This window comes from Drosophila suzukii, chromosome 3, assembly GCF_043229965.1.
Source record: "Drosophila suzukii chromosome 3, CBGP_Dsuzu_IsoJpt1.0, whole genome shotgun sequence".
NCBI lineage: Eukaryota > Metazoa > Arthropoda > Insecta > Diptera > Drosophilidae > Drosophila > Drosophila suzukii.
The window spans coordinates 5,063,422-5,081,348 of record NC_092082.1 but is presented as its reverse complement, the minus strand read 5'-3'; the positions used below and the strand labels follow the sequence as shown (position 1 = coordinate 5,081,348).

The following is a 17,927-nucleotide window of genomic DNA, read 5'->3' as shown; positions in this document are numbered from 1 at the left end:
GCAGATTCCTGAGATTCCTGCGCAGCGCAAGTTTGTTTCAGTAGAGTGCCACGCCCACTCTAACGCCCACAAACCGCCCAAAACTGTGGCTCATACAGTTTTGATGCTAGATAGAAAATTTTAACTGAAATGTATTGTTCTCATCAATACCTATCGATTGACTCAAAAAAAAGTTTGCCACGCCCACTTTAACGCCCACAAACCGCGAAAACCTGTGTCGCCCACAATTTTCATGCTAGATAAAAAATTTTAACTGAAATGTATTGTTCTCATCAATACCTATCGATTAGTCCAAAAAAAAGTTTTCCAGGCCCACTTTACCGCCCACAAACCGCGAAAACCTGTGACGCCCACAATTTTCATGCTAGATAAACAAATTTAACTGAAATGTATTGGTCTTGTCAATACCTATCGATTGGTCCAAAAAAAAATTTGCCACGCCCACTCTAACGCCCATAACGCTTAAATCTGTATACCGCCGGTAGGTGGCGCATTTTAATCTCGCTTTGCTACTTGCATATCCCTATTTAGCTGAGTAACGGGTATCTGATAGTCGAGGTACTCGACTATAGCGTTCTTCCTTGTTTTAAAATATATTAGAATCGAAGAACTGTTTGATGCCATAAAATAAAATTTAGAATTTAATTTAATTAAAATTTCTTAATTTTTCTCCGTGTCGGGTAGAAAATGTGGTATTGGAAGGCAGCTGGCGGTTGGCTTTTATCTTGCGGCTGCCAACAGGCACCGGCAAACGCAACATCAAGCCAACGCTAACGACAACCGCCAACGATGTTTGCATATTACGCATACGCAGCGTTGTCGCGTATCTCAATTTGGCTGCCGTTGCCACGAATCCCCCTGCTACTTTATACTTTTGGCCTGCAACATGCGGTGTTCTGTCACAGCTTCTCCCTGTTTTCCATCCTGGTTTTCCATTCCCCCACCGAAAAATCCCCTACAGCACGCGCTCGACAAAGCAAATACAATAAATGAACGCCGGCAGCGCCTCATCGTCTTCATCTGGAGCGGAAGAACAGCTCTCCACTGGCAAGTTTGCCGCCTCTTGCTTATCTACCCTCCAACAAAATGTTGCATTTCGGGGCTTTGTGCAGTTTGCCATTTTATTATTTCCAGCATATTTTTTTATGCATGAGTTTTCCCTCTGACAGCTCCAAAAGTCAACGTCTGTTCCTTTATATCATTTAATTGCTTTGGTAAATGTTTAAATATTTGAGCTTTTAGAGCGGAGTTTTTTGGCGTTCTTACAAAGGTAACAAAATAAAAGGAAGCTGTTGGCTTACAATTTAGCAAAGTTTAAGGTGGCTTAGGAAAGGGTTGTAAAACGCTTTGTACATGCTAGAACAAATTGTTGAGGGTATTATTCGGAAGTAACAACATTTCTTATTTAAAATATATATATTACTATAACTATCTATTCTGAACTAATGGATTATTAGAAGGTCTTAAAGTTGTAGTACCAACTTTTATCGTCAGAACCCAGTCTTATAATATATTTCTTCTCTATTTTCTAGTCTCATCCAGCGCGACACTCATCCCGCTCCCATCATCAACTGCCGCATGATGAACTCGGGTGGCAAGCACATCCGGGATGCCTCCCCAGCGCCCGATCATCGTTCCGAGGCTCGATTACGGATCGATCCCAAAGTGCTCGTTTTTGTGGAGACCACATATTCCGGATTGGGCAGGGACATTGCCGAGCTGCTCGTCTACAATCGGATCAAGTAAGTTTCGCAGGGCCAAAAGAGAAATCATAGACAATTAGCTCTGGCAAATTTGCATAATTGCAAAGGCAGCGATGCGGCGATAATTATTACACTCAAAGTAACTGGGGAAACGGAAGTGGTGGCGTAACCAACACCAGGCTGCCTGCACACACACACACAAGGATACGGACCAGGACAGGCAAAATGAATGGCGAGTGCCAAGTGGGGTCCTCCGGACTCTGGACTCCGGAATGCTCTACTTCCATTTCGCCCTTCTGTGTCCGCCTGTTCCTTTTGCTGCAGGCCCCCAGACCATTGTCAATGTTGACCCAATTTGGGTAGTTGGCCATAAAAAGGCAGGTTATGAAATTAATGCCAAGCTATGCAGCTTCCTCCTCCCTCCTTCTCCAAAACCCCCTGTAACTGTCTGTCTCTCCAGTGGGGAAGCTCCTCTTTGCTGCTGCGGGCAACCAGCAAAGCATTCCAGTTTAATTGGCAACTTATGCTTTTGTGGTCGAGTGGCCTGCCAAACGCCGCTCCCGCCACCGCATCCCGAGCATCCTTGCCGGAGCATACCATCCATATCCATCCAGCACATCCATCTGGGCGGAAGTCTCGTTTTCTCTGGCCAATGTCTCACCTGCCCCGCTGCCATTGCTCTCCTCACCTCACCACTCGAACTCGACTGGCTCACATGGCTCCTCTGGCCAAGTCAGCAGTTTTTGTGCCTCCAGTCAGCCAACAAAGTGCTGAACTTCAAGGAGGAGTCGAGTCCCTTAGGGATGACTGTAAGCCATAAACACACAGGGTCTGCCAGCAATGTTGCATAATTCGAGAGCCTTTTAGGATGTTAGATGTTTCCAATTAAATTATGTTTGGGTAAAATACAAATACTGAGGTATGCATTAATGCTGTGGAGCTTAAAATAAACTTGATAAAAACAATGCTGTTTTATTAAAAAAGAGTGCGTTAGCATATCGTATAAGACAAATTTGGACATTTTGAAAGATTATTTGAAATATTTTAGGGTACCTTGGATAACTATACCATTAAAGCTTTTAAATTCCTGAAATTATAAGGGACATAGAAGTAATATTCTGAAATTGTAAGTAACTTGGAGAAGATATTCAAGAATTCGTATACATTTTCATTTAGCGTTGGGATAAAATATAAAATAAATTAAATCAACGTCACCCTCTGAATCAATATCAACCACTTTAGAGAGCTTTATGTCCCATAGGTCCGTTTTCTAGAGCACATGTTAAATTAATGTTTAAACTTTAAATTCAATTGTATTTAACCTTTCAATTACTTTCAACCATTTTAGGCAGCTTTATATCCCTCAGGGTATTTCAAATTCCCTATTTTTGCCGGCTCCTTTTTCGTTGCCTACCTTCTGGCGCACAAAGAGTTATTCTTTCCTTGGGTTATGCCTTTGTAATTCTCCCGTCGACTGCCTTATACTGGTGTGCCTGTGTGGGTGAAGGGGTATCCTTTTTGTGTGGGTGTGAGCCAGTCGAGCCCGCCCAATTGGCTAACCGCAGTGACCGCAGGATGCAGCCTCCTGCGAATAACCGCAATTATTATACCAGCTGCACTTTGGCACCGGGGCGTGGCAAACTTTTCAATACCATTTTTATACAACTTTTTTCTTCACACTCTTTGGAAATGCACGACATACATGTTTTTGAATTGTGTAAATTGCGGTTATAGCCAGGGCAAGAAGAATGGTTCGGGATAAATGGATGGATGGCTGGAGAAAAAGAAGACCAAAAGCCAAAAGGCTGCCTCCAAAAGTCAAAGGGCAAAAATTTCAATTTGCCGCAGCTTTTGTTGATGTTGTTTGGACTCCTTGCCCTGCTGCCTTCCCTTGGCTTTTGTGTTGTATAATTAAATTTTGTCGTTATGGCAGAAGGAAAACTAGCTGCTTCCCTAAGACACTCACTCCTTCAGCAGCAGACAAGCGCTTTTACTTTAATGAGATTTCAAGTACAAATAGCAACAGCAATGGCATTCAGTCAGCCGGAGAACGGGGCGAATCGGTTCCCAGTCCCCTAAACCCGATCCCCCAACCCCTAACAAGTTGAGTAATGCCAGCCATTGTCTCCCGCGCTGTAACCAAATATGCAGGCGAATGACTCTCATGACCTAATCAACTTGGCCATATGAGCCCGGGAGTAGCTGGGTGGGTCCTTGATGCTGCCATTACTCCCGCTGCTTATCAATGACTTCATTAGTGTACTCTTCAGTGACTAGTCTGCTGCCTCCTTGGGTTTTCGGGTACTCCAAACTTTGCCCCAAGCCCAGGAGGGTGAGACGGAGAGCAGGGCAACAAATTTCATTAGCATTACCATCTCATTATTGCTGATGACTTTTGTGAGGGAGTTGAAGTGTGTGAATATCACAGAACCGAAAAGAGAAGAGATGCGTACATGGGAGCAAACTAGGATTATTCTATAGCCAGAATAACCTTAAACATCATGTATGAAGTGGGTTAAGAATTAACCCGTCGTAAAAAATAGAAATTTCAATGTAGAGCATTAAAAATTTAAACACAAATGCATAGAGGTATCACACGTCTAAATCGGATTCGTATAACTCAAGTTATGAAATTAAAAAGTGCTGTTTTAAAGTTCCCCTTCTGAAAGGCTTTGGAATTACATAAAAATCAAACATGAAAATGGGTTAAATTTTTGACCCTCGCCAACAGGGTACATTTTAATGTAGAATTTACGAGAATTTCGCCACAAAGTCATAGAGGTATCCCACGTCAAAATCGGTATCCAATAAATCAAGTTATGGAATCTAGAAGTAAAGTTTTGGGTTCCCATTCTGAAAGCCATTTGAATTACGGAAAAATGGAACATGAAAATGGGTTAAAAATAAAAAGTTTAATGTAGAAGATTAGAGAATTCAACCATAAATTCATAGAGGTATCCCCTGTCCAAATCGGATTCGAATAACTAAAGTTATGGAATTTTGAAGGGCAGTTTTTGTTCTGGAAGCTATGCGAAATACGGAAAAATCGAACATGAAAGTGGGTTAAAATTTGGACCCTCATTAAAAATATAAATGTTAATGTGTTATATTAGAAAATTAAAACACAAATTTATTAAGGTATCCCACGTCCAAATCGGATTCGAATAACTAAAGTTATGGAATTTAGAAGGGCAGTTTTGGGTTCTCGTTTTGGAAGCTATTGGAAATACGGAAAAATCGAACATGAAAATGGGTCAACATTTTGACTCTCGTTTTAAACATATATTTTAATGTAGAATATTAGAGAATTCAACCACAAACTCATGGAGGTATCCCACATCTAAATCGGGCACGAAAAACTCGAGTTATGAAGTTTTTGGGTTTCCATTCTGAAAGCCATTGGAAATACGGAAAAATCTAACATGAAAATGGGTTAAAATTTGGACCCTCGTTAAAAAGAAGGATTTAAATGCAGATAATTAGAAAATTCCCTCACAAATTCATAGAGGTATCCCACATCAAAATCGGACTACAATAACTTAAGTTAAGGAATTTAGAAGTACAGTTTTTGGGTTCCCGTTCTATAAGCCATTGGAAATACGGAAAAATCGAACATGAAAATGGGTTAAAATTTTGACCCACGCCAAAAAGAAAACTTTTAATGTGGAATATTAGAGAATTTAACCACAAACTCGTAGAGGTATCACACGTCAAAATCGGACTACAATAACTGAAGTTATGGAATCTAGAAGTGCAGTTTTGGGTCCCCATTCTGAACGCCATTGGAATTACGAAAAAAATGAACATGAAAATGGGTTAAATTTTTGACCCTCGCCAACAAGATACATTTTGATGTGGAATATAAAAGAATTAATCCACAATTTCATAGAGGTATCCCACGTCTAAATCGATATCCGATTACTCAAGTTATGGAATCTGGAAGTGCAGTTTTGGGTCCACACTCGGAACGTCATTGGAATTACGAAAAAATCAAACATGAAAATGGGTTAAAATTTTGACCCTCGTTAAAAAAAATAATTTAAATGCAGATGATTAGAAAATTCCACCACAAATTCATAGAGGTATCCCACGTCAAGATCGGATTCGAGTAACTAAAGATATGGAATCTAGAAGTGCAGTTTTAGGTTCTCATTCTATAAGCCATTAATGGCCTAAAATGTGTACCATTATAATAGGTTAAAACAGATATTTGAGGGGTCAACTTTGTTGTTAAAACCAGTTTTCTCCCTGTGCATCAAAGGGGCAAGCGAGAAGGAATGCCCTGTCATGTAGTGCAGTTTAAGTTGGTTGCACTGCCTGGAGCTGTACAGCCCTGCCAACCCGACCGCTGCCACACCAACTGGCTACAGTTGTCGAAGGCCCAGGCAATCAAAGTTGTCGGTGGCGCCATGGCAGCCATTATTGAAATGCGTCCCCTGGAATGTAAGTGCCTGCGTGTGCGTTTGCCCCTGCGATTGCGTGGCCGGGACGCAGGTGCATTCAACGGTCGGATATCTATGCCACGGCAATCCTAGAACTCGCTTTTCCCATTATCAATTATTTATGAAGCGAAGCGACGCTGCTCATTGCTCCCAAGTTGCCACTCAATTAGTCATGAAAAATTCACCCGGTGACTTTCCAAGTGTCGCACTTGACGTATGCGTAATGTGGCAATGCTGCGAGGACTGTAGACAGAAACCCGAAGACTATCGCTAAATTTATTCAATATTTGCCAGATTCCCGGCTGCATTTTAAGTAGGTGGAATATCTGAGATTTGCCTTCTTCTACTAATGGACCTTGGCTACAAGGTTTCTCGCTTTGTTATCGCTCCCTATTTAGCCGCTCCAATTAGCCTGGCCAATTGATTGATTGCCAGCTTTTCGGGGGCTCTTCTCTTCCTGCTTTTTGGCCTTTTTGTATTTTATTCCCCACCCCTGACAAATGGCCAACGTTGTACATACAAATTTCTGGCCAAAAAGCCGCGCGCGCCAGGAAGTATGCAAAGTTTTGCGAAAGTTTTTACGCCCGGATTGCCGCCATTTGTAAGCTGGCCAGCCTCCAAAAAAATGAGGGAAATGGAATGGAGGTCCCGGCTGGGATTTAAGAGTGTTAGGAGGAAAGTTTTCAGCCTCTAATGCAGCGTAAAATTCTAATGAAATTTTCCAAGGTAATTACGCGGCCCAAAAGACATCGCCTCAATGGTTTTTAGCCATGCCATCGTTTATTAAATTGCCATTTATAATGTGCGCAAGAGGGGGCGTGTGCGTATTCGTGTAATAGCTACTTAACCTTATTTTCAATTTTTGATTCGGCTTGAGTTCAGTCAGGAGGTTAAAGGAAGGCAAGTCAGGCGGCTGACTGAAAGTCGAGTCAGCAGTCAGTAGTCAGCACACGGAAGTCATCAGCAGCCTTGTTATCATTTGAACCCACCGACCCGCTAAGGTCCCCTTCCCACCACTTTCCCCAACCTGCCACGCCCCCTTTCGCCCAGCAGGGGCGTGTGTGAATAATGTAGCATGCTTTTGTGGTGGCTCAGCCCAAAAACTGCGCTCATCCTTTTCGCTTATTCCGGGGCGCTGATTGCGCCACTGGGAGCCTGAACTTTTTAAAACGCGAAATGGCAAAAGGCGAATAACGAACGCCAGACCCAAAAACCCACTCCTCAACTGACGTCAATTCGCGCAGACACATGGCAAGCGCCATAAACAGCCACCACAATTGGAAGCTTGCCATGGATGGTAGCAAGGACTTGGCTAGAGGACCTGGCTCCCCTTTTCCTGGCTTTTCCGCTCGCTTCCTGGGCTTCCTTGGCTTCCTCCTAGTTGTTCCTGCTCCTGCCGCCCGCCTCGCCGCACTTGGTTCGTCATAATCACACCCTTTTCGCCAATGTTTACTTTAATAATGTCGCGGAAAATTTTTATTTTCAATTTTTCACAAGTCAATGGAGTTTAACCAGCCACCAGGCAGGCAGACTATCTGTTGTGCCACAGTGGGAATCAATGAGCTGCGAAATTATAGAATTTGTCAGGAGATTGCCAATTTTATAAATATTCAGTACTCGATTTATTAAGGCTAAATATGGAATAATGAAAGAATTCTATAGAATGATGAAGGTTCCCAAAAAATAATTTTAAAAAATCGTTAAATCCCTTGCTCTGTTTTTAAATAAACTGGAAATTTTAACAGTGTAATTTATTTTTCAAAAATTAAATTAAATTCCCTTTATCCTCTGTTCATTTCCGATTAAAAATCCCATATACTTCTTCAGATAAGTCAAGCGTTTGCCCCAATCATCAATCTCAAATGCCACTTCCTCTTTTAATAAATAACTTGACAAGTGAGGACTTGAAATTCCATTTCATTTCTAATTAAAAATGCCACAAATCCATTTTGTATTTTTCCAATTCCACAAAACTGAATTTGATGAATAAAAATGTTGGTTGCGTAGTTCGCCCAAGCGCAACGAGTTCCTTTTAAAAATGTAAAATTCCATTTCATTTACAATTAAAAATTCCACAAATCCGAATTCAATTTATAAGAATTGTTCCATTAAGATTTCATAGAAATGTTTTCCACTGTTTAGGCCACGACAATGGCCATACAATATAGTCCCCATACATATATGCAGCCATATGGGTAGGGTCTTTATATTTTTTTTCCCCCCAGTGTTTGTGCAGAAAATAGGGGGGCTAAAATGGGAAAAAAAAGAATATTTTTGCTCTAGCGCTTGGCACGTGACGCGGCAGTTCGAGTTATTCTTGTTGTTGTTGCTGGCTGCTGTGCACCGAGATTGCTCCCCCAACCTTTGACCCCCCCTGAAACCCACGCTCATGTTTTGTGTGACAAGTTGGCTTCTTGCTGGGGCCTCTTGTTGTTGTCGTCGCTTGTTGTTATGCTGCTTTTCTTCTCATTCTACATTCTTTATTATTTTTTTTCTTTTTTCAACAAATTGGTTATTTTATTGAATTACTCAAGCAGCAGGAGGTAACCCCCGACATTTCCCAGAGACGTCGTCTGGCTTGCGTGATTATATTGGCCTAAACAGCAGAATGGGGGCGATGGGGGGGTAGAAAGTCACAAGTCGCGACTTTAAGGACATTGCCTTTGCGTGTCTCCTGCTCTCTACTTTCTACTCTCTACTTTCCCTTTGTCGCTGTGTATGTGACTTAAGTAGTTTCGCCGCGTATAATAAATTTTCTAGTTTAAACTCATTTATTGCCCTCGTCGAAAGGATGAAAGAATGGATTCCAGGCCGAGTGGGCGGGCCTAACGATACCAAACTCCTCCCAACCGATGCCATATAATGGCCATTTGTTGTATAATTTTCACATTGTTTAGTGTCCCGGGCCAGAAGTAACTTCCGCCACTCGAACACAGCCATGCCACTACCTCCTCTAGGGTTTTTATTTATGATATATAGATTACTCAGCGAGTTGCTAAAGTAACGGGCAAAGTGCTTTCTCCCGGGGTAAATACCTCGCATTTCAAGTGACTTGCGAGGGGTGGGGTTAATTACGCTTGAAAATTATAGGCTACGGGGAAAATGTCTTAATGCGCGAGGAATTAAATTGGAAATTCGAGCAGAGTGTAGGAGGAACTTTAACCCTATAAGTGGCAGTCACGTCAGCGGAAATTTGGTGGAATATTTGATTATGGAGTAATTTGAAACCAATTAAGTATGAACGAAGCCCCCTAGTTTTTACATATTGTACAAGCTCCTGCGTAGTTGATATACATCAATTAAATAAAAATCGATTTCAAATTCGAATTACTATAAATATTGTAAGGCATACACTACTTGGTAAGAGTTTAAGACTAACTTTTTGTATACATTTTTTATTGGGACTTTAAAAGTATTAAAGCCTGCTGGCCATTTTGATTGTACATAGTTTTAGAAGGTTAAGAATTTACCCATTTCCCTAGCCGACAGATAGAAATCAATCGCCCTTCCAGTCACCTGGCAGCTAATTGGCACACGTGTCTCCCACAGCCCATCTAATCAAGTAATCAGGTAGTCCATGGCCTCCACCGTGCTAATTGCATCATTACTCACGGCTAATAAGCTGAAACTTTGCCTCACGGCGCAACTTTTGCCATAGCCCACTTTTTGGGGGACATCTGCCGGTCGAACCGTGTGGTTGATGGGCTCTTATGGCAGGGATCAAATCACCTGGCTGGCCACAAAAACCAGTCCGCAAACGGCTTTAAATGGGTCTCCTGGCCTGGGGCAAATGAATGCTGTGGCTACTGTTCGATTAAAGGAGGTGTCTATCTATGTTGATCTCAAGCTTACATGTATTTTTTGTGTACATTGCAAAAAAAAAGGTAGTTCCAACTAATGCGTAAAATTCAAATTCATCTTTAAAATTAACTTGAATGAAGAAAAAAATGTTTAAATATTATATAACCTGTTTTATTTTAGTCATCTCTTGTACTTTATAAAGATAATATATTAATAATGCAAATAATTTTATACATAATCACAATCACTTTAAAAAAATGTATTTCATAGTGGTAAAAAGTTTCCGCAATGAAAATTAAATGGAAAGTGAAACAAGTCTCCTTTGAATAAATATTACTTAAGAACTTGGTTAGTTGTCCAAAACAAAAATATCCATTATAATTTTAAGTATGCATTCTTGTTTTTGCAAGGGTTTTGTAGCCACTGCCGAAATCTCTATTTGCGATCTGCCGCACAGCTTAATTTCCTGGCGCAAATATCAACAAGGCCAAGTGAGATGCGCCGGGAAGGCCAAGATGAAGCCGCATCCCTGAAGCGCTCTAATGAAATTACAACACAGATATGGGGGGATCCCGGGGGCACTGGTGGCATGGAGCAGCGGAGTCGACACAAGACCCTGTAAGCCAAAGTGGCAGTGGGAAGTCAACTAAAACTAAGCTCACTTAATGCGTTGCATAAGCGACAAGCGCGAGCAGGCCAGCAAACACAGCCAAACACCCACAGAAACACACTCAGTTCGCCAGGCAGACAGACAAACAGACAAACAGACAGACAGGCAAACAAACACGGAACACCTACGAACCGGAAACGGAGGCAAGAAGAAGAACAGGGCCAAAAGGAAAAACAAGTTTTCGCGCGCACGCCGGCATTTGCACTTTTACGTTTATCCCGAGGATAATTTAACACCCCATACAAATGCAAACAAATGAGCGCAAGCCCTCTAACAACCCACTCACATACGGGTTCCAGTTAAAGTAAAAAAAAATGAGGATGAAAAACAACATTTATTTACTTGCAAGTAATACCCGGTAATGGGTTTTTAAAACAAATCCGCTACGGGCCTGTAAATGAACTCCTCTCGTTCCGTCTGGCAATTAAATTTCAAATATCAACACACACATCGCACTCGCTCTCGCAAGGGAAAGTGTCATTATATAGTTAATTAAACAAACATTTTGTGCAGATAAAACGCTTTAATTAATGCTCTTACAGGACTCGAATAACCCAGCAGAAGTTCGGATTAAATCTACCTGGGCATCCCCGAAAGCCCCCAAACACCTGAAACACCTGAAAAGTATGCAATGGAAATTCTTTTCGTGCCTGTGTGGCTTGTTTCTGCCATTTGATGTGGGTCGTTTTGGGCTACTAGCTCGGTGGGTTTACTCTTATCTATGGCAGGGGTCAAAATAACTGGGTCTCCAAATGATAATGTGCATGATTATACATAAAGGGAATTCAGGGAAATCAAAAAAACAAATGTAACTGTAACAGAAAATCAATATGTAGTTTGTAATTATATCAGAATTTTTTATAGGATCTCAAAACTTGAGTTAAACTTAATTACTTTCTAATACAATGACCCTTAACTTTTCAATATAGTTTTGATTTACTTATATATCATAACTTGCAAGGTAAATTTAAAACTAACACGGGGATATATCAATGTTTAATTGTCTAAATATAATTTGTTATTGTATATTTTATTTATTCATCTTAAAAAATTGTTAAAATTATACATCTTGTTTATCAACCTCAAAAAATATTAAAATTATAGGGCTCAAGATATTTTTTATATTTTAAATAAATTTTTTTTATTTCTCCTTCTAACAACAATATTTAATTCATTCTTTTTAATTGAATTTTATAATATATGTTAGACTAAATTCGGTTCGTTTTTTTTTTAAGTATTACCATGCAACTCACCAGGTAATTTCCTCTTCGACACCAACCCACAAACTTAATTAAACTCTTTATATTTCCTTTCTTTATAAATATTTCGTTCGAGAGCTGTCGCTGGGCGTGCGATTTTTCAATATCCGGGCGGAACATAAATGACCACTTTGATGGGCTTGCTGCAGAATCCCGCCCTTCACTCCAAAGACCCCCAGACCCCATGCCGTGTGACACATGGTCTCGTGTTGACGCGCCATAAAATATGCAATGCATGCAGTGTGTCAGCGTTTTAACCGCCCAACAGCCCAACCACCCAAACCATCCAGCCTGCCCCACCTGATTTTATTTTCCAACTCCCATAACTCAGCGGGTCGGGTCGCGAGGGGACCAGGCCAAAAGTCATTTCGTTTTTTGTCAGGCCCATCGCACAAAACTATCAATAATACGCCACGCCCCCGAGAAAGCACCCATCCCACGAAATATATATACATACATATATATATATAAAGATATATGCGGGGGCAGTTTCGGCCCAGTGGAGCACCACATTCAGACATATATAAACTGTTTTGCTTTATGACTTTTATATGCAGCCGAGCGGCTGCGCGGGGGCAGTTGCAAATATTTTTAATATGCTTCGGCGAATGTGTTGTGGGTTAAAAAAATAAAGGAATAAAAACGCTTACAATGGCTGCTCCATTGGGTTTTTTACGTTCCGTTGCGGGTTTTTTACGTGTGCTGGATGCCCCCTTAAATGGTGGAAACACCGCTTGGCATATTGAATAAAGTGGACAACATTTTGCCAAAGGATCGTATCGGATCGCTGGGTTTTTGGCTTTGGGTTTGGGGTTGGGTCTGGGTTTTTAGCCTTGGTCACAAGCTTGGTTTGTTTAGCTTTAAAATCCACTAAATGGCCTGGCTAACAGGATGCGGTGGATCCAGGATGCTGGCTGCAGGATATACGCAAAACCAAAACCGACATTCGGTCCGCATGCATATGCATTCAACTCTTACTCCCCTGCTGCAAAGAGAAATGCACAGAGACAGACATGAAATTCAATCAATTGGAAATTCCATATCAGTGAAAATATTTTAATATTTATGCAAAATATTTACGCACAGGCTAAGGGAGCGGTGGTAGTAGTAGTAGTAATGGTAGTAGAAGGGATGGATATTCGCCAGCGTTTAGCAGGTTTACCCAGGGAAAATAATAATATTGAAATTGATTTTATTCATAAGGGCGTTGAATATTTATGCAACCGTGTTCAATGTAATTATGGCATTCGTTGTGTTTTCTGCAAGTGCTGCTGGTTATGAAAATGGAAATGAATAACGAATGGCATAGGTAAATACGTTATTATGCCCGCAAAGAATGGAAATTAAGCAGCCGATTTATGATATATTTTTTCTTGACAGAACAATCTGAGCTTATCTCTTAGCTTATCGGATGCAGCTCACGTTTGGGTTTTGGAATTGGCATTGCAATTGCGATTTCGAGTGCAAGGCAATGCCACCCATTCTATATGGCTTGTCATGGCCAACCGCTTTTGACATCCAGCTGTCATATGCAGCTCTCTCTGCATTTCTCCAATCCTAGAAGGATTTCCTTTGTCTCATTTGCCCACACCCTCAATGAATGTCACATTTGACAAGCACTTTCTTTCTGTCTCCATCTGTGCTGGCTCCTTCTAACGCCATTTTTGTGCGCCATGTTGTTTCTGGTTTGACAGTTATGGCACACAGATATTTTGCGCTTTGTTATATGATATTTTTTGAAATAATCTGGTGAGGGGTTAAAAAATACTTGAGTATATCGCTTTTAACCGGAAAAGTTTCCAGTTTTTCAGTTTAAAACGTCGTATTATGTCAAGTTTTATACATCACTTTTATTCAAGTGTCTCAAAGTTATTGTCGTTAAGGGTAGAGATTTATTTTTGGCCGATTTCTCAAGGCCATGTTAGCATTTGTTGTTTAGTTAAAGTTCTTTATCGGATATATTCACTTCCTCAATACCATGTTAGTTCTTATCTTACTAATACACTTAACTAGAGACAATGTTCTAGTTTAACTGTAAGCTCTCCCTTACCGAAACTTAGAAATTTAATATTACATTTTTTTTTTAATAATAGATTTTTTAACTCTAAGGAACTATTATTATCATCATTATTTATATAATTATATCTCTTTTCCTTGCAGATACAAAATCGAAGTGGCGGGCAAGAGTCTGCCAGTTCTCACCAATCTGGATAAAGGTCGCTATGGCGTGATTGTGTTTGAGAATCTGGACAAGTACCTCAATATGGACAAATGGAATCGAGAGCTGTTGGACAAATATTGCCGGGAGTACTCTGTGGGAATTGTGGGCTTCGTGAGTCCCAGCGAAGAGACACTAGTGGGTGCCCAACTGCGGGACTTTCCGCTGTTTGTCAACACCAATCTGAGGCTCAGGGACGCCAGCCTTAATCCCTCTTCATCGGTGCTTCGATTAACTCGAGCGGGTGAAACGGCTTGGGGAGCTCTGCCCGGTGATGACTGGGCTGTTTTCCAGCATAATCACAGTACCTACGAGCCAGTGGAGTGGGCTCAAAGAAACACTCAAGAATATCCAGCGGATAGTGTGGGTCAGGTGCAGTTACCTTTGACGACTGTCCTCCAAGATCGTGGACAGTTGGATGGCATACAAAGAGTTCTCTTCGGGAGCAGCTTGCGTTTCTGGCTTCATCGCTTGGTCTTCCTGGATGCCCTGAGTTATCTAAGTCATGGTCAACTTAGTCTTAATCTAGAGCGTATGATTCTAGTGGATATAGATGATATATTCGTTGGTGAGAAGGGCACGAGGTTGCGACCAGATGATGTTCGAGCCCTGATAGCCACGCAGAAAAATATAGCCGCCATGGTGCCTGGCTTCCGGTTTAATCTGGGATTCTCGGGAAAGTACTACCACCACGGCACGAGGGAGGAAAATCTCGGAGATGATTTCCTGCTGCAGAACGTCCAAGAGTTCAACTGGTTCTCTCACATGTGGAAGCACCAGCAGCCCCATTTGTATGATAACCTAACCCTCCTGATGGCAGAAATGCACTTAAACTACGCCTTCGCCGTGGATCACAATATACCCACGGATTCGGGTTACTCCATATCACCACATCACTCGGGCGTCTATCCCGCCCACGAACTACTATATTTAGCTTGGAAGAAGGTGTGGAACGTCAAGGTTACGTCCACAGAGGAGTATCCTCATTTGAGGCCCGCTCGTTTGAGGAGAGGATTCATCCATCGCAATATAATGGTGTTGCCACGGCAAACTTGTGGTCTATTCACACACACCATGTACATTGATCGCTATCCGGGGGGTAGGGACAAGCTGGATGAATCGATACAGGGAGGAGAACTCTTCCAGACCATCGTGTACAATCCCATCAACATCTTCATGACGCATATGTCCAACTATGGATCGGATCGTCTGGCTCTGTACACATTCCAATCGGTGATCAAGTTCCTGCAGTGCTGGACCAATCTCAAATTGGCCTCAGCGCCGCCAGTTCAGCTGGCCGAGATGTACTTCCGGCTGCACCCGGAGGAGGTGGATCCGGTGTGGGGCAATCCCTGTGACGATGTGCGGCACAAGAAGATCTGGTCGAAGAACAAGAACTGCGAATCGCTGCCCAAGTTTCTGGTGATTGGTCCGCAGAAGACGGGCACCACTGCTCTGTACACATTCCTATCCATGCACGGCAGTATTGCGAGTAATATCGCCAGTCCTGAAACCTTTGAGGAGGTGCAGTTCTTCAACGGGAATAACTATTATCGGGGGCTGGACTGGTACATGGACTTTTTCCCCTCGGAAACGCTGCCCAATACAAGTTCCCCGATGCCCACGCAGCTGGGATCGCCGCGCTTTATGTTTGAAAAGAGTGCTACCTATTTCGATGGTGAGGCTGTGCCGAAGAGAACTCATGCCCTGCTGCCACATGCCAAGATCGTGACGATACTGATATCGCCGGCAAAGAGGGCCTACTCCTGGTACCAACATCAACGTTCCCACGGCGATGTTATTGCCAATAACTATAGTTTCTATCAGGTAAGCTACACGGCCTGTAAAATTACTAAAGACTAGGCTATGAATTTGCTCATTTGCTGAAAATCAAATGAACTTCAAAAGGCGTTCTTGCATTTTTTAACAAATCTTCAAGTGAACTCTATTGAAAACTATAATTAACTCGCCTCATTGCTTAGTTAGAAAAACAAATACGCTGCCCCCTTGATTGATATCCATTCGAAAGCATGTCGAGCGAATACGAATTCCCCAAATTGCAATTTCTTATCTCGCACTGTGGGGGAAAATGAAAAGAAACATTTAAGCAAACAGGAAAATTCATTTGGGTTCACCTCAAAACAAAATCGAGAAAAACCAAACCAAACAAAACAAAACCAAAACAAAATAAATGTTAGAAAATCCTGTTTTAATTCAAGCAAGTTGTGGGACTTGTGCTGCTCTATTGTGGCAAGTAGGTGCCTCGCATCCTCACATGCAGCTTCTTTCGTTGATTCTTTGGCACATTTCATTTGAATTCCATGCCGGAAAATTTCCATTTACACCCGAGCTTGTCCCACAACTAACACATGTACGAATGCCTCAGATTGCTCCGCCAGCTTGCTCTGACATGTGTCCAGGTCCTGGCCAAGGCACTCAAAATTCGTTGCCCACTCCTTGAATGGCCAGGGGGGCCATTTTACACTTTGAATTTAAGAGGAGAAAATAAGGATGTTCCTTAGGGAATTGCACAAGATTTATTTGTACGAGTATGTTTGGAAATAATAAAATGTGGGTCAAGTAAAAATTAAATGCGGAATTATATTTTATAATATACCTATTGTTACAAAACAATTTTAGTATATTTTTCTGAGTTCTTATTAAAGGATATAATAATAAAATAAACTATTATAATATTTCTTTTATTTGTTTCCGATGCTTAGTTTTGTTAAATTATAGTATTACTACCCAGGTTTTTCTGAAAATACAGTAACAACTTAACCACCAAAAGCCATTTAATGAGTTATTTTTACCGAAAAGTATTTGATTAAATATTATATCTTTATATGGAAAAGCAATACATTACACGATCTTAAAAACGGTGATTAAAAATGTCCTTTTCAAGTACTTTTGATTAACTAGAATTTGCAATATCAACACTAACAAGAATTTTAAATAAAATATTTTTTATAATCCTAAAAATAAATATAATTTAAGATGATAACTCAATTTCTTTAAGTGCATATGATCCAGTCGTGTGCTCAAGCTTTGAAATAACACTGATTCCACACCATTCCACTTGTCTTCCCCCACCACTCGAACAGGTCATAACGGCAAGTGACTCGGCACCCAGGGCGCTGAAGGATCTGCGGAACCGGTGCCTAAATCCCGGCAAGTACGCCCAGCACTTGGAGCACTGGCTGGCCTACTATCCCGCCCAGCAGCTGCACATCATCGATGGCGAGCAGTTGCGCCTGAATCCCATCGATGTGATGAACGAGCTGCAGCGCTTCCTGAAAATCCAGCCGCTGCTCGATTATTCAAATCACCTGCGATACGACGTGAAGAAGGGCTTCTACTGCCAGGCCGTCAGCGAGAAGCGCAATAAATGCCTCGGAAAGTCCAAGGGCCGTCAGTATCCCACGATGGATGAGCGCAGTGCCAAGCTGTTGCAGCGGTGAGTAAAATCGAAATTTGCCCCCCAAAAAGGGAGACCTGAGACCTGAGACCAGAGACCCAACGAATTTCGTAAAGGTGGGAAAATCATGAAAAGTTCGAGCCATCAGTCGTCCGTGTGGGCGGAGTCGGTGTGAGTGATTTGGGACAGACAGGACGAAGGAGCAGCTGCTTTGAGTGAAGGATTAATGAACATATGTGGGCAAGGGTTGTGGGGACAAAACTCCCAGGTTTTCTTCCTTTTTTTGTTTGGTTTTTCTTTTTTTTTCCCCCCCAGTTTCATATCGTGTGAAGGGTATGTGCCACTTTGCGGCCGCTAAAAGTGCACTTTGCTGTACTGCGATTTCGTCGGTATGCCAGCTGTTGTCAGTTGACAAG

General features: G+C 41.7%; 1 protein-coding gene across 1 annotated transcript in view; it reads left to right on the top strand.

Annotated features, from left to right (window-relative positions):
* sfl (N-deacetylase and N-sulfotransferase sfl) overlaps positions 1–17,927 on the top strand; it is a 60,401-nt gene that overhangs the window by 40,498 nt on the left and 1,976 nt on the right. The window contains exons 3-5 of the mRNA XM_070997102.1: positions 1,533–1,742; positions 14,036–15,920; positions 17,198–17,550. Coding sequence (XP_070853203.1) covers positions 1,533–1,742; positions 14,036–15,920; positions 17,198–17,550 — 2,448 coding nt within the window. The remainder of the gene's footprint in view (positions 1–1,532; positions 1,743–14,035; positions 15,921–17,197; positions 17,551–17,927) is intronic.